The sequence below is a fragment of the Plasmodium berghei genome, assembly GCF_900002375.2.
Source record: "Plasmodium berghei ANKA genome assembly, chromosome: 4".
Taxonomy (NCBI): Eukaryota; Apicomplexa; class Aconoidasida; order Haemosporida; family Plasmodiidae; genus Plasmodium; species Plasmodium berghei.
This window is the reverse complement of record NC_036162.2, coordinates 578,692-598,152: the sequence shown is the minus strand read 5'-3', so window position 1 is coordinate 598,152 and position 19,461 is coordinate 578,692. Positions and strand designations below refer to the sequence as shown.

General features: G+C 23.0%; 1 protein-coding gene across 1 annotated transcript; it reads right to left on the bottom strand.

Annotated features, from left to right (window-relative positions):
- Positions 1-1,669: 1,669 nt before the first annotated feature.
- PBANKA_0416100 (dynein heavy chain, putative) lies at positions 1,670-19,174 on the bottom strand (the record flags this gene model as incomplete). Its single annotated transcript, XM_034568206.1, has 1 exon — positions 1,670-19,174. One exon carries the CDS (start codon positions 19,172-19,174, stop codon positions 1,670-1,672), a length of 17,505 nt encoding a protein of 5,834 aa, XP_034420218.1.
- Between the last annotated feature and the right edge of the window lie 287 nt (positions 19,175-19,461).

Sequence of the window (19,461 nt, the reverse complement as noted above, 5' to 3'; positions counted from 1 at the left end):
ATATCTATATATATTCATATCTCCTCAAATAACATTATAAATTATTCCCCCATCATTTTTTTATATAAAAATTAAAATTAAAATTCGAAAATTAAAGAAAACGAATGAATTTTCTAAATGTAAGCATTTAAATCCCAATTCAAAACAATAATGGGTAAAAAGAGCGTCGTCTATTTGCCTATACCTTTATATACTATTTATATGTATAAATATTTTATGCATTATTTTTTTATAATATATATAATATTGTAATATATCTATAAAAAAAAATAAAACTGAAAATATTTTTATTTTTATTTTCAATTTTACAATTAATAATTAACAAAAATTATGCCCCCCAAAATAAATATAAATAATATCCAAATAAATATATTATTATAATACAATATACTGATATCCAAGGCGGGTCTTACATAATAAAATGGAAGTGCTCTTATGATATCATATAAGCAATTATAAATTATATATATATGCTATTATTTATATTATAAAACAATTTAATATATTTATACTCATTAAATATTTTCATATATAAAGTAAAAATATTAAAATGGTGAAAAAACATTATATCATATGCGTTATAGAAAAAAGCAAAAAACTCGAATAAAAACAGTACTACATTGTGGATATTTATTTGTATATTTATTTTATTTTTATTTATTTTTGTGATAATAAAATAGCCTTATATCTCATTAAATGATAAATCCCAATAAAAAAAATGTTTTATAATCAATCCACCATTTATATTATACCATGTAAAAGAGCGAGTATTAATATGCCCTATATATATATATATTTTTTTTTTCTAGCTCTAACTAATATGTCGTGTTAACATGAATGCATAAATTGTTTATCAACTCCTATGACATTTTTTTTCATTTAATGTTGCAATTGATAGTATGAGGAAAAATAATGGGAAATATATTATATGTATAAATATCTGCAATTGTATGCACATTAGTGTGTATATTTGTTATATGCTTTGAAAGTTCAAGCTAGAAAAATGAATTTAAAAACCAAAAAAAAGTACTAAAAATAGCAACACACATATTAATATATCTTATATTCAAAATAATAAATAATAATGATGTAAAATTTTTAATTCTTGTTTTCTTGTGTGTATGAAACATAAAATAATAATCTATATCGTTGTATGACGCAATATATAAACATATTATCCAAAACTTTTTAATTACCAAATTTTGACGAAATATATATATTTATCCAATATAAAGAAAAATCCATTTAAGAACTTTTAAAAATAAAAAAGACTAATATTTATTCATCTTTCTGCTGGTTTTTAACGCACTTCAAGAGCAATGCGTGTAAAAATATTTTTCTCTTTAGATAAAGTTCCACGTTATAATATATTTCCATTTTAGTGCCTTAGAAGTACAGAATTTGCTCATATATATATTATTTAAAGTTTAATTTTTCGAGAAATTGATCAATGGAAAAAAAAAACAAGGTGGTAAAAATGACAGAAATCAAATGATGACTAGAATTAACAATCCCGAAAAGCATGCTAAATGCAGTTAAAGTGTTCCCCATAAGAAATGTATAAACAACTGTGGTTTTGTGCAATATAGTATTCTAACATACATATAGTATAATATATAAGGACATATGAAATATGCACATCGAATGAATTGTAAAACTACCACATTCTTTAATCTTTGGAACATAACAAAGATGTTCCACGCAATTTCCATATTGAAGGATCGACATCAGTTTTTAAATGAATTCTAAAAATAAAATATTTATCAGTTCTTACATTATATTTATATACTGGACAATTATAAAACATGCTCTTGTTATTTTCAATAAATTTGATTTTTTTATCTTTATTTGAAACAACGGTAATATGAATAACTGGCATATTTTCACACAAAACCTTTGGTGAACTTTCTTCTAATTTCCCTTCTTGCCAATTCCATTTTGATCCTTCAATAAATAACCCATGTATATAAAACCCATGCTCAGGATATTCTTTTATTTTTTCTATATCAAAATTTTTAATATCAGCATATAATACTACTTCATCGAGAGAAAGTTGATCCTTTTTATTTAATCGCGTAATCTCTTGTTTCATACTTGTTAGAAATCCTTGAGGATTAAAAAATCCAGGTAGCCAATATGATTTCAATTTACCATTTTGGAAATAGTTCATAATTTGTTCATACCTTAAATTAAGGATATTTAGCCATTGATTTAAATTATTACATACCCAAGATATCTCTGTTTCGCTAGCATCATATATCCAATGTTTAGGTATTGATTGAGAATATATGCATTTTGTATCATTTTGTAAATCAGCTACCATTATTTTAGAACCATCTATAGCGTTTATAATATCATTTAAATTTGTTTTAACTAAATTAATTACTTTTTGAATTCTTTCCATTTCTTGTAAGAAAAATACTTGTAAAGGTGAAAAATTATACTGTATACTATTGTCATCATTATTCGATTCCCAATATGTTATATCTAAGTTTTCTAAAATTATATCATTTTCGTTTCCAATACCAGCTGTATTTTTATTATATCTATTATCAGATGTGTTTGTATTTTTGCCAGTATTTGCATTATTATCAATTGTATTATTTAGTAAAAGACTTTTTTGTAAGGCATTGTCACTTACATTTTTATTTTTGTAAAAATAATTTTCTAAATTATTAAAATTTTTAGCACCACCATTTAAGTTGGATGTCACACTTAACTGTTGATTTGTTTGGTTATTTAATTGCGGGTTCTTATTTTTTCTATATATCATTTTTTTAATATCATCAATGTTTATGTCCTCAGGGAGTTTATCTAATATTCCAATAGATATTTCTTTTACTACAGTTTCCATACTTTTTTCATCCCCATGATCTATATCTCGAGGCTGAATTTCTAAAATCGAATTTAAAACTTGTCTAGATTCATTAACCCGATAAGTAATTTCAGCATTGTTATGTAAATCTAAAACAGATGGTGTGTCTATATTTGGTAAACTTTCAATAAAATTATCAAAATTTGTAATTTCAGAAAATCTAGGAACATTATTATCTAGGCTATTCAACATGCTTGCATTATTGTTGTTATTATTTGTATGTTCTGAATTTTCAGGTTTACTTTTAAATAAGTCTTCACTAAAGTAATGCTGTACATAAGTTAGCAACAATTCTCGATCTAAATCATCTGTTACTTTACCACCATATTGAACTTCTGCTAACATATAATGAATTGATTCCCAATTTATTGGCCTATTCACTAATAATGTTGAATATAAATGCTTTTCGATAAATAAAAATGATGCAAATAAGTCAGTTATACTAAATTCATAAGGTACACACCAACCTAATGGCCCAAATTTTTTCCTTTCACATAAAACACAATGAAGATAGGCCAAAGCATATATAATTTTCCTATACTTTTCATCATCAATTTTATCTATTATATCTTCTTTTATCATGTCTTTATATATTTTTCTCATATTGTTTTTTATTCCTCGACTTAAAGAAGTTGATATTTTAATACTTCCATGTAATATACATATAGGAAACTCATTATCTGGTTCTGAAGTTAAAAATAAACGAAAATCTTCTTCAATCTCATTTAGACTTTTCAGCATATTATAAACTTCAATAATAAAAGATTTATTTAAATGACAATTTTGTAATATTAACCAATTTCCACTTATAAGCGCATTTTTTAATTTTTCCTTGGCTATAACTTCTTGTCCTTCTCCCATAGATATTTTATCTGTTGGGTATTTTTTGAATTTTTTTGCAAAATCATCAATCATATTTGTAGGATCACTAGCCAAAGATAATAAGAATAAAAATGGTTTCCTATTACTTGATTCAGAAAATATATTTTCTAAAGTTTCATGTTTTATACTATCGCTATTCCTATTTAATACTTCATCTACAAATTTGTTTGCACACAATATTGTTCTATCTTCTCTTAAACATCGAATTAAACATAATTTTATAAAAGAACTTATTTTGCTACTTGAATCTAAACGATCATTATAATAAGGAATATCTCTATTTTCAATATCTAACACATCATAATAATTTTTCCATATATTTTCATTTAATTGTATAACATTTAATATGTCGTAAAAAAATCGATTATTTTTATCATTTCCAAAAGAATGATAAGATAATGAATTTATATTTTTATAAAGTTTCTCATTTTTAAATAACCATTTTGTTGAACTTCCTTTATTTTTACATTTTCTTTTATTCGTATCAATTTTATTCTTATTAATGGTATTATTATCCATAGTTATATTTCCTGTGTTATAGTTTACTACATCATCACATTCTTCGATATGTTCTTTCTCACTATTAATATTATTGCTATTTCTTTTATTACTATTTGCTCCGTTTGAAATCTGTGCAACTTTTTCTTCACTAGCTAAATAGACATTTGTTGTATTATTCATATTTATATCAGTAGAATTTCCTTTTTTCCCTCTATTTTTTATATCCATATTTCCATTTAATATATTATTATTCAGTAACTCATTAGTTATATCATTTGATGGATTATAATTAGAAAGTGGGTTTAGGAAAAAACTTATATCCTTATTACTTATAATACCGTCATATAATAATATTTTCAGAGATATTAATAATTTGAAAATAATTTTGTGCTGGTCAAATAAACATCTTTCCATATAACTAATAATTAGATTTGTTAGTGTAGACAGTATTGATTCTACTCTTTTTTTTATATGTTGACATTTTTCTGCTTTTTGGATTGATAAATCAAATTGCTCAAGAAATTGATGTAATGACGTATTATATATATAATTAACATTTGTTATATCAACTATGCAAAAATATAATATACTTCCTCTTAATGCTACACTTCTATACTGTTCTCGTTTTTCATTTATTTCTTTTTTCTTTTCATTACTATCTTTTAGCTTTATTTCCAACTCTTTTGATAACGCTTTTGTGTTATTTAATACTTCTATTAATTCTTCATCTTCTATTAAATTTGAACTACTTGTATTTAATTTATATAATAGTTGTTTATCTAAATCTTGCAATGATTTTGTATTGTCCTTAAGTTCTATCATAATATTTTTCAAAGAAACTTCTAAATGTTTCTGTTCTTCTGTTAATACCCTTCCTAGCAATTGATCTTCTAAACCTTTAACTGTAACAGTAAAATCAATAACACAACATTTTGCATATATTTCCGGACTATAACTAGGATTAGGTAAATTTGTGGTCATAAATAAATTAAAATTATCATCAAAATAAATTAAATTATTTTCTATTAACACATAATTTTTTTTTCCTTTTTTAATAATTTGTTTTTCTAAAACTGAATCTAATATAGGATCAATATATTCTTCGACATTTTCAATAAGCAACGTTTTTCCTTCACTTAAACAAAATTCTAAATTGTCTTTAAATTTGGGACTATTAAATGTCGTGATACATCTTTGATTTGTTAAATTATTTTGAAATTCTTTATTCTTTATCCAATTATTTGCTTGACATTGAGGATCTATAAGTAATCCATATTTGTTACTGTTTTCACTAATTAAAGCATTTTCGATACTTAACTTATCATTTGGAAGCTTTTGAACATTCCAATCGCAAATTTTTGTATCGTCATAAGATAATACATATTTTATTACATCTATATTAGATGAAACTGGAATATTTTTAACATTTTTCGTATAATGATAAAAAACATCATTCATAAGATAATTTCTAAATTCAGTATTAAACATACCACAATAAGAAATAAATGATGAACACATGAATACATCACCAACTATTTTTTTTTTGATATTAGAAAAATTATTTGAATCTTCGGTCCATCGTGCTTTTTCGCTAGCTAAACCATTAATCAATTTATTAGCTTGCTCAATTCTTTGTTTCGTTTTCAATGCAGTTTCTTCTAATGTTTTTTTCTTTTTACACATATTCTCAATATCTAATTTCAAATTATCTACAAATAATTGAGCTTTTAGTAATGAATCTTCAGCCTTTTCTAATTGTTTTAATGCATCTTCTAGTCGCCCTGTTTGAATTTTTAAATAACTCATTTTAGGTTTTACAATTTTTGACGCCTGGTTATACATAGCCATAGCTCCAACCCATTTACATAATCCTTCAGCGGCAGCTGATGCCTTTTTTGCTATTTGAGTTTTAAAAAAATGAGATTCGATGTATGGCTTGAGTAATTCAATAGTTTCTTCATTAATATTATCTTTTTCATTTTTTGAAAAATCGAATAATAAATTTAAAAAACGAATATCAGCCATTAATGGTTTTGCATATTCATCAAATGAATCTTGTATAAATTCCACATGCTGCTTATTTACATATTTCATGTTTATTTTAGGTTCTTTTAATTTCCCTTGTAATAGTATTAAAACACCATCAAAAACAATTCTTATAATATCAGATGGTGTTTTCATACTTTTTAATTCGGTTATATCTTTTGCTGTTATACTTTTTATAGCTTCTTCTGCTTCATGCAAATATGGTAATGCTTCTTGTAAGTCTTTGTCTGCTTCTTCTTGTTCTTTCAATATTATATCCTTTTCTTTAATACATTTATCTCTAAATTTTGAAACTTCAATACTTTGTGTTTCTGCTTTTAGTGATTCATTTTTTACCTTTTCTAGTAATATATTCATTTGTTCATCTGATTCTTTTAATTTTTCTTCTTCAGATGTTAAACTTTCTCTCATTTTTTGTACATCCATAGCTGCCTCATTTAATTTCTTTAGCCCAATATCTACACTTTCTTTTAAACATTTTATTTCATCATATTTATTCACATACATCTGTTTATATAAACTAATAAATGTTAAATACGATTTCGGTGTTACATATGTATCTCTTCGCATTCTTTCTTTATAGGTTTCGCATGTTTCTGAAACCTTTTGATGTATAATAGCAAATAAATTGTAAAAATCATTTTTCAAATTATCTTCAATATCAATATTAAAATTATCTAAATAAGCAGTGGATACATTAACCAATGCTTCTAAAGGCCATTTTAAAAACCAGTCTATAGTTACACAATTATATATACATGGGAATTGTTGATATCGTAAGGCAAATTCTTTATGTATAGGTGAAAAACACAAAAATATATGTAAATTATTTCTAAAATTTTCTAATAAATAATCAAAAATTGCACTAGATGGTACATTAAAATCATTTACAACTTTTTCATCTTTTTTTTTATTTCCTGCATTTTTCATATCTTTACTACTAATAATACTACTACTATTTTTGTTGCCATATTGTGTGTCAAAATTATATTCATCAAAATTATTTAATGAAGATGTGTCACTTTTCATTTGTGAATCATTTGAATTATTGTCTATTTCTAAATCGTCTAATGTGTAATCGTATTTTGTATTCCTTTGTTTTTTTTTATTTCCTTTCATTTTTGATGATTGGTTATATTTATTCATTTCTTTAAGATATGCTTCTTTCATCTCAGAGCATATTGCTTCTTTTTCATCCTTTATAAAAAGCCCATAAACTAATCCAGTAGATAAAATAGAATTTACATGTTCCAATATAAAATCATTTTTTTCTATATCATTATCACTTAATAAAAATGTTGTTTTTTTATTCATTTGCCCAGCTGATATATATAAATTTTTTAAGTCTTCAAAAAACAAATTCTTTGTATATGTTTTTGTAATATTTAATTGAAATAATACCTGTTCACTTATAAATACACTAAGCTTTGTTAATGATCTTTTTCCAGATCCCCCTACACCTACTAACATACTTGAACCTCTAGGAGTTTGCATAATTCTATTAATAATAATTAAATGCTTTAATGAATCATCAAAAAAAACGAAATCAAACTTCTTTACATTATTTACATTATATTCTTTCATATATTCATAAGCAATATATCGTAATCTTTCAAAATCGAAAACAATTTTATAATCTTTTTTCATCCAACTAAATGAAAAATTATTTATATTTTCTTCATTATCTTCTATTGTTATATCATTTTTGTTAATTGCCGTATTGCCCTTATCATTATTTCCAATTTTCGTGTTCATTTTGCTAACCCCGGTTTCTATTCTAGATCCTCCTATCCCGGTATTCAAATTTTTTATTCCATTTTTATTACCAGAAATATTTGAACTACCACCACTATTATTTCCTATACCACCAGCTACTCCACTATTTTTCTGATCCTGGTCACCATTTTCTATTAAATCATTCTCTATCATATATTCTTGTTCTTCTTTTTCGGAAACATAGAAATAACTAAAATATATATTTTTATCTCCTATATCTGCATAAGATGGATAATATTGTTTAAATATTTGTTTTATTTGATCTAACGAATATTTTTTGTCTTCCACTCTAGATAACTTATCAATTAACACTCTTTCACATTCATGTTTCCATAAACATAAGAAATTATATAAGCTATTATCTATCGTTTTATGGGGGCATAATAACATTGAGTTAAATATTTTTGCTAAATCCCTTGTTGTATATAAATAGTGAAAACGTGAAGGCACAGGTAAAAGATATTTTTTTAATCGACCAAATAATTTAATAGTACACAAAATAATCTTATCAATGTTATCAATTATTTCTTCAGAAAATTTTCTTTTTTTATTAAATTTTGTTCGTAGTACTGTTCCATATATCGTGTTTATAGAATTTAAATTATATGGAGGGATATTAATATTAAACCATTTTGATTTCAATCTTTTAGGTATATCATTATTTCCACAACCAGGATGATTAATACATCCTATATATTCTAAATCTATAATTTTTTTAAAATTCCCTCTTTTATCTTTATCTAAAAAATAAAATCCTTGGAATTCAATAAGTTGTCTTAATAATTCTAATGTACTTTGATCTCCCCATTCATTAATTTTTGGCATTGACATATCATCAATGAAAATAATTGATTTTGTATTTCCTATGGGGCCATATGTTTTTCCAGTTTTCCTTTCTAATTCAGATTCAATAAATAGCTGGAATTTTTCTGGAGTTGTCACACTTGAAAAATTAAATCTTTTTGTATTCTTATCTTGTTTAGATGTATATAATAAAGCTATAGATGTCTTAGCAGATCCAGTAGAACCCAATAATAATGTACTCTTATATGTATGCAAATTATGCGATCGAATAGGAATATTCGATATCAATTTTATTATATGTTCTACCTTATCAGTTTCGATTGTTGGAATTAATATTGCAGATATTGTGTTCATATTTTTAGGCATTTTGAAGATTGATAAATTAAACTTTCTTAATTTTCTTAATTGCATATCAAAATAATAATCATAAATAAGGCACTTATCGTTTTCGAAATCTTCGTCCATATCTACAACATTTTCAGATTCTAGAAAAGAATCATAATCATTTTTATCAGTCATATTTTTTTCCAATTCTCCAGAGTTATTATCTTTAAAATTAGTGGTATTTACAACATTATCTCCAGCATTATTATAAATCAATTTTTCAGAAATATTATTTTCTTTCGTTTTTTTTAATTTTTCTTTTTTTTCTAATACTGATCTCAATTTACTCACATTATTTAACAAATAATTATGCACCTTAACCCTATATGCATATTCTAGTAAACCACATAAACCCCAAACTATACAGTATATCATTATATCTTCACATTCTTCAACTTTTATTTGATCATATTTTGTTTCAAATCCAGGATTATAATTGTTTGTGTTTTCCATTTTGTCATCATATTCTCCATCATTTGGTTCAGTTTGATCATTTTTAGAAATATATTCACTTTTTTCAATTTCACCAACATATTTTTTCTGTGTATTTTCCTTTTCACCTTTGTCGATGATTTTAGGCTCCTGTTTTCCACTTCCAGTATTAGACAATACCTGGTTTTTGTTAGATAAACTCAAAGCCAATGTTTTATTCTCATTATTTTTATTAGACAATAATTTGTTTTTTTCAGAGCCAGGTGTTTGTTCTTTTTGTTTCTGTAGATCTATCTCTTTACCTTTTTTATTTTTTGTTCCAATCAAATTGATAGAATTATCAGACTTATCTAAATCATTGATCAGATTGTCATTGCGATTTTGTTTTATTAATGTACTACCATTTTGGTGCAATAATTTTTTTTCATTTGAATCGGGGAAAAAATATATTTTATTTAAATCTTCTTCGTTATACATAAAATTGTTTATTGCATTTATATACTGAACTAATAAAGAATTTAACAAATTGATCATTTGAGAAACTAAAATTGAATCTGATACTTCCATAACAAATTTACAATTTTCTCTTAAAAATTGAAGAATTTTAATTTTATCCAAATAAAAAACAAATAATTTATTAAAAATCGTAAATAAAGTATTACCATATACATTTATATCTTTTATTTTGCTTAACCAACTATAAATAAAAGGTTTATATCCTAAATCATTGTCAGAAATATAAACTATACCTGTTCTACTTACAGTAGCTGGAGAAGCATTATTTAAATTCTCTACTTCAAAAGCTATTTTCGTATTATCTGTCATAGGAATTCTATCATTATTAGCTAAAGTCAATATCTTGTTGTCATCTAAAACTGTATTTAAATTTTCTATCCAAATTGCATCAACTGGTCCATCACATACTATCCATGTATTATATTTTAAATTGCTGTTATTGTATCTTTCCCATATATTAGCAAAAATACCAGGCGTCCATTCTTCACTTAAATTATCTTTAACCCCATACATATGCTCAGATGTTATCGATTTAGGATTTAGTGTAATTATTTTAGTAAGAATATCTACATTTGATAATGCAGATGTCAAAATATTTAATATTTCTGTTTTACCAGTTAAAGTATTTCCTACTAACATAAATCCATGTCTAACTAAAGATGTTTCATATAATTGCAATATTTTTAAAATCCATTTTTTTTTTGCACACAACTTTTTATTCTTAATAATTTTCAATACATTTTCTTCTATTAGTTGATAGTTTTTTTTTGTAATATTATGGAATTTAGGAAAAACATCATTTAATAATGATAAAAATAATAAAACATCATCATGGACTAATTTAGATAAATTCATATCTCTTAAAGTACGCATTAAAAGTATTTCTTCATCAATGTCATTTCCTGCTTCTGTTCTTTTTGTATCTCCAGCAGTTCGTAAAACTGACAATATATTTCGAAGCCCAAAATCATAATGCTTTTGTTTTGACAATTGTTCTTCACATAAATTATATAATGATTTAAATTTGTTACTCAAATTATCTATATCTAAATACCCAACAGATGCTAATTTTACTTTTATTATAATTTGCCTATCTGGAACCATCATAGAAATAAATCGAAAAAATATTTTCAAATTTTCTGGTAGTAATTGTCTACCAGCATAACCAGGATTCATTGTAATAAAATAAGCAGATGATGGATTTAAATTAATTGATTTTGAATCACCAGGAAAAAGAAAATGTTTTAACGATTGCTTTTTTGCTGTAACAATAGATTCTATTTGCATAGCAACAACAGATAATACATCTAAATTTATTCTATTAAATTCATCAAAACATCCCCATAACCCACTTCTACATAAACCTTTAAATATTTTTGCCATATCTTTATGTTTGTGCTGATTAGAACAATTTGTTACTATTACATATATACCTAATGTTCTCCCTAAATCTTTTACTGTTTCAGTTTTACCAGTTCCAGCTGGCCCTGCTGGGGCACCACCATAACACAGTCCTAATGCTTGAGCACATGTTAAATAGCATCTATCAGTTAAAGGGGTAATACATAATCTTTCTTTTATACCTAAATATTCATAAGAATATATAAAATCGACATCTGATATACTTATTAAAATAATATTTTTTTCTGGTTTATAATATATTCTAGTTTGTTTTAACCAATCAAAATCTGTACATGTTTTTATTTTATGTTCTTTTATTTTTTCAGATATCTCATTAAATAAATCTCTTTGATGCACATGTATAGTAACAAGAGTTTCATATTTTGTTCTATTAAATTTTGTCCCTAAATCAGAAAGACATATATTTACTAGCTCAGACATAATATAATTAATTTTTTTATTAGTAACTTTTAATATATTTTTTTCCGAGTTATATTTATTTATACATTTTTCAATATCATTTGTCCACATAACTTGCAAACATATTAAAGAAACTTGCGCAATATTTTTATCACAAAATTCTTTTAAATTCATACTTTTAAATAATTGAGCAGAATTAGTTACTCCTAATTTACACTCTCTTTTTATAGCCTTTTGCATTTCTTTTTCTAAAAGTATTAACCAATTTTCTATATTTCCATCAATCGTTACATGGTTAGCTAATTCCACCGTTTCAATATCATCTTTTTCTTTATTATTAATACATACAATTCTTTTTTTATTTTGAATATTTTTTATAGTTAAGTAATTTATTGCATCAAATAATTTTATTAATTCTGATTGAATAATATTTATGTCAGACCCTTGTGATAAAATTTTTAATAACACTAAATTAGATACAAAATAAAAACGAGGAAATTTACTTCGTTTTCCTTCTAAATAAGATTCTAAAGATTTTTGACAGCTTTCTAAACCCTTTTGCATATTAGGTAATAGCTCTTTTAACATACTACTTTGACAACATTCTACAACAATAGATGATTCATTAGCAATGTTAATAATATTAATCCAATCTTTATCTATTTGATGGAATCTTTTTGATTCAATTGGCATTTGTCTAGCTATATCGCCACTTGTAAATACACTCTCCATAGAGCACCATAACATTTGAACTTTTATCCATCTCTCAACTATATCACTACAATCAGATAATTTATTTAAAAGTATTGATAACTTATTTTTAAATGGTTTACTATATTTTGTAGAATTTATATTATTCAATAATATCTGACTTTCTTCTAAGCTTTCTTGAATTTCTGTGACTTTACTACCTACCAATATGCATGCGTAATCTCTATTTTTCCATTTACTAAAACGAAAACAAGTTTCATTCCATATCTTATATTGCTCATTTATTTTTTCTTCTATACTAGCTTCTTTTTCTGCACTATCACATATATCTAATATATCATCTTTTTTTTTTAACAAATATTCATTTATTAAATCTTTAATTAAAAAGTCCATATTATCTAAATCAAGATTATTTAAATTATTTATATATTCGGCTTCATCTAAATATCCATCATCTAACATTATATCGTTTTCTATAGGTTTATTTTCTTTATTTATTTTTTCTGCATCGTTCAGAATTTCTATTTCCATTTCTTCACCATATTCAGTTTGATTTTTTCCACTTATATTTTTATTACTATTATCGCCATTATTTTTATCATCCTTTAATGTAATGTCATCTTTAAAACGTTCTACATTCTCTTTTACTAAATCTGCTTCTTTATGAGTTTCAGACATATTTTTTTTAACTTTTTTCTCCTTAATATTTATTTCTTTTTTTTTCTTATCTTTTAATATATTAATTATTTCAATCCAATGTCTTTTCAGAATTGTCTTTTTCTCAAGTTCTTCAATTATTGGTGCGATCTCTTTAAAATACATAATTTCTTTAACTAAATTTTTATATATTATAATAGATTTTAAATTTTTAGGTAATTGCAAACATTTTTTTTCAAATATTAAAATTTCTTCTTTTAACTCCTTTATTTTTATTATTCCATCATTCCATTTTAGATTTTTCCATTCATTTAATTTTTCTTTGAGTTGCACATATAAATCATAAAGAGAATAAAAATTATTAACTTCGGTTATACTTAAAAATAAATCTGAATGTTCTTGGTGTTTTAATCCAAATATAGATTCTCCTTTATAATAACTATTATATTTTTTTTTTAAAATATTAATTTCTTCTTTATATCTTTTTAAAATTTCAAAAACAGTCAATGGATTTGCATGTTTACTTTTAAAATTCATTTTTAGAAAATTTGTTCTAAATAATTCCATACTATGTTTAAAATTATATATATTATTTATTAAATCACTTTTCATAATACTTTTTTTTTCTTGTATTTCTTCTTCTACTTTTTTTGTTAAATATATTAATTCGTTAAATTGGCTCATAATTACATTATTTTTTTCTACCTCAATTCTATACAGACTTATAAACTTTTTTTTCATTACATTTAATTTGTTAAATGTGTTTATAAAATTTTTATTATATGATTCATTTAATTCGTTAGAAAGTTCTTTTTTATCTAAATTTATTCCAAAATTTTGTTGATAACCATTGTTATCATAGAAGTTATTACCACAAATATCGTTCCCTTCACAATCATATTGATTAAAATTTTTAAATTTATCAATTTGCTTTTTTAAAAAGTTGTTCATATAAAATTCAAGTATGTCTAGCATTTCATATATCGGGTTTAATACTATATCTATATTTGATTCAAATACATGAATTTTTTTTATTACATCAATTACATAATAAAGAGAATCGATATCTACAATATTCTTTTTCAATTTTGTTTTATATCCATTCATTTTTTTTATTAGCCAATCACTTTTTCTTTTTACAGGATAAATAATTTTGTTGGCACATTCTAATGCTTCATTTTCAATAATGCTTACTAAATACATCTTAAATTTTTCTAAATTAAATTTAAATACATTTAATATATATACATTTTCTATATTATTTATTTCTTTTTTTATATCAATATATTCCTTTATCTTTTCTTCTTCTTTGTAAATATATAAGTCATATTCATCATCATAATTATCACTAAATTCTTCATCACTACTATAATCACAATTTTCTACATCCTCATTTTTATCATTGTCTTTTTCCACAACTTTATCTTTTCCTGGATCAGAATCGCTATCTACGCATATAGATGTTTCCCCCTTTTTAATATGTTCCTCAATATCCTTATCATATATTATTTCACCCATTGGCATTGAATAATTATTGTTGTTTACTGATTTTATTTTCTTTGGCATATTTTTTTGTTTTTCCAAATTTTTTAATCTCTCTATCTCAAATTTGTTTATTATATATTTATACTTATCAAACTTTTTAATAAAATTATCCACTACATTTTGAAATCCGCTTAATTTCTCATTTAGCATTATAAGCTCTTTTTCAATATTTTTGTCGTCTTTTATTTTTTCATAAAAATCAAAATAATATTCTAAATTACAAACACAATTGTTACTTTCTATGATAAACTCATCATCTTCATTCCTATTTTTTTTCAAAAGCGAAGAAGAATCTAAAAGTTCATCAAATATGCTTTTTCTATTATTTTTTTCCATTTCTTTATTTCCTAGCTCCTCATCTTTAATTTTTTCATTTTCTTCATCTTTCTCAAACTTGCTTATCAAATCATCACTACTAATCCAGTTATCTACATATATCAAATTATTTATTAAAATGTTGATCATTTTTTTAATACCCTCTTTTATATTATCTATAGATGGATTTATAATAATTTTATTTTCATGAATCAACAACAATATTTCAATAAAATTTGTTTCTCCATAAGAATTTGCTGTTTTATCGATATCATTGCTATCACTTTTTTTTCCTTCGAATTTATCAAATGAAGACCATTTATTAATTACCATTCTAATATTTTTTAAATATATTTTTTTAAGAGTAGATAAAAATATGTTATAATAAAAATTTCTTGTATTTGTTATTTCTTCTTTTGTGATTTTACTTTTTAATTTATTAGTATACACATATTGTATATTATTTAAAAGATCAAATATTGCTATTTGTATTTTCTTTGATATAGAATTGCATAAAATCATCTTTTTATATATATTTTTTTTCTGTCTATTTATATTAAATTTCTCATTTTTGTGTTCTAATATTTTATAAAGTGACTTTATATTATAATTAATATGATCATCTATTATATAATATAATGAATTTATATTTTCATCAAAATATTTTATTTCTTTTGTTAAATTATCAACAGAATCTTCAACAGCATAATTGTTCCATGTATATTTCACAGCATATGGTACTATAAGTTTATCTATATATATAAAAAATCGATTTAGTGTGTATTCTATATCTTTTTTTTTATTATTTTTCATTTTTTTTACAAGTATTAATATATTGTAAAACTTATAATATAAAGTATAGATTCTAGATTCTTGTGACATCATACTTTTTATATCTTCAGGTATTTCAAAATTAAAAGACATAAAAATTTTCGCTTCTCTAATTATTTTTTTAATTCTATTATCAAAATTTACTGTAACATTTTGAGTTTTAGGATGCTTAACAAATATAGTAACATTCAAACTGTTCACACTTTTTGTAAACAATACCCAATGTTTAAATAATTTGTTTTTATATTCTTCAATAAACTTATAAATTTTTATGTATAATTTTAATACTTCTTTCCCGCTAGAACATTTAAAAATCATATTTTTTATTTTTTTATTTTTATTTTCAGATTCTTCTATTTTTACTAATTTATCTTCATTACATTCTTTCTCTCCATCATTTTTCCCATCTTCTTCAGATACTACTTTTTTTTTTGTATCATTTTTTTTTTTTTTTTCATGTTCTTCTAATAATTTTAAAACTTCTTCATTTATTTCGAAAAAAATATTCCTACATACTATTGTCTCTTTTTTTTCATCTATACAACAGTTTTTGTCTATTCCCTTACCCGATATTCCATTGGAATTTACAACTTTTTCTGAAATATTTAATAATGGTTTTTCAAAACCTTTTAAAGCATTGGCATTCTTCAATTTTGCCATCTCAAAATGAGAAGAAACTTGATTTAAAGAGTTGAGCATTAAATTATTTTCGTCCAAAAATATTTTAATTATATGATTAATTTTATAATTAATACTAATTATCCAGAATATATTTTTAAGATAATTAATATTTTTATTTGAGTTTAAATTTATTTTATAGTGTTCTAAATCGTTATTAATCGAATTAAGAATTTCTAAAAATTGTGCAAGTAATATATCATATTTTGTGTGTAAAAAATTTATTAAATAATCTCTCATAAAACACTTTTTAAATTTAAAAAAAATGAAAAATGAAAACATAATATTTGAACTTCCATTTAGTAAATTTATTATACTTTCTTGTAAATCACTTTCTAATTCTGATATATAAACCCTTAATTCAACAAAATCTCTATCAAAATAATTGTCTGTATAATTTAACATATCATCAATATGCTTAGATTTAAACTCTTTTATATATTTATTAAATGATGTTGTTATATTTTGAATTATATTAAATTTCACTTTTTTTAATTCTTTAAATTGTTTTATACACAAAAATAAATCTACCAACTTTTTTAAACGTCGACAAAATAAATCCATTTTACAAAATATAACTTGTGTATCCAAATTAACAGATTTATTTTTAGAGTTATTTTCAAAAAATGTTTTTATATTATTAAATTCTTCTTTATATTTTTCTTGTAATTTAAAACATAATTCAAATTTTTCTATTAGTTCATCAGGATCTAATTCCCACAAATTCTCTTTATCTTTTGTCATTTCATCCATTTTAAAATTCATATTTATTATATTTTCTCCACAAATTTTATTATTATTTCCCTCTATTTCTTCATTCATGTTGTCCCCAATGCTATAACTATTTTCTACATCGCTTTGTTCATCATTTTCGCTATCATGATAATCAAAAGACGAATCGCTTTTTTCCATTTCTTCATCAGAATCATTATTTCCATCTAAACTCATTTCAACATTCTTATTTTTCATATGTTTGTCATAATAACCATATTCTTTTTTATTATAATTATTTTTATTTTTATTAAAATTTGATGAGCGTATATTATCTACTCCTTCTTCCAAATAATTATCCTCACTAATATTATTGCTGCTATCATTATCATTATCTTTTTGTCTATTATACTTTTCAGAATTTTCTGTATATTCATAATTATTTTTATTTTTTTTATCATTTCTTTTTGATTTTCTAAAATTTTTTTTTTTTTTTTTTTTTGCAAAAAATATTTCATTTTTGCATTTTAAAACAAGCTGATTTGTAATTTTGATAAACAAGTTGTTAAGTTTGTTCGGGGTGTTGTAAAAACGTGCAACCAAATAAATCATTTTAATTGAATTTAAAAGTGAAGGAATGTTATCAATAATATTTTCAACATTACATAAATATAAAGATAATATAAATTGTTCAATACTTTCTAAATATTTTATATTATCCTTACTTTCATTATATTCATTTTCTATTTTTATTTCTAATTCTCTCCATTTATTTAATATATCAAAAGTATATGCATATTTCTGTTCTTCATTATTAGAATTATTTATATTTATATTATTTATTATATTTTTTATTTCACTACTTTTTAATTCTTCTATAATAAATAATAAATATCTATGCTTATATCTCCAATATTGAATTTCAATGAATGGGCCTACATCAAAATTACACTTTTTATATTCTTCTATTTTATGTTGCATATCGTTAAATAAACATTCTATAATATTTAAATATTTTGTTAGTAGTGTTGTTTCTGTCTTTTTTTTTTGAATCTTATTTTCTATTTCATTTCCACTTTTATTATTCCCTTTAACATTTGAATTTTCTTTTTTCTCATCATTCTCATTTTTATTAAATATATTAGCTCCATTTTTTTCACAAATAATTTCATATTCATAAGTTTTTTGCTTCTTCACCTTTTTAATATCTTCTAATATTAAAATAAATTCATTTAACTCTTTTATATATACATCAAAGTCCATGGAAAATTTATTTATTTCATCTATACATATATTTTTATATATATTTTTGTTATTAAAAAATAATGGATATATAACTTTTAAAAGCATTATTTTTAATGTATCTAATATATTTGGTGATAATATTCCATATAATATGTTATTTTCGTCTTTAATATATCCATTCATATATTTATGAAAATAAACAATTTTATCATCAAATTTTATATTTTCTTCTTTTTTTAAAACTATTTTATTATCTTCGATATTAAACAATAAAACATCATCTTCTTCTTTACTCAAAAAGTTTTCTATAGCTTCTTTATTTTCTTCATCATTTCGCTCAATTAAGTCTTCTATATTATATTTTTCTTGGTAAGAAAATCTTAATCGATTCAGAACCCAATTATACACATTCCTAACATCTACTTCGTCATTTTTTCTATCCATTTTTTATCATTTGGATAATTAATTCTTATATTTATTCTGAATTAAATCAAACTTCCTATTCATATGTACATGCATCTATATGTATGAAATACATATAATACTACTATATACCACCAAATTACATATCCAAATAACTTGTGCCCTTAACACTGCATATATATGTTTGTCCATATATTTGCAAATATCTATATATACTATAAACCTTATGCACAAACCCCTTTTTCGCATATAAAAATGAATATATATATATATATATATATATACTGTCATATGAAAATATATATCCA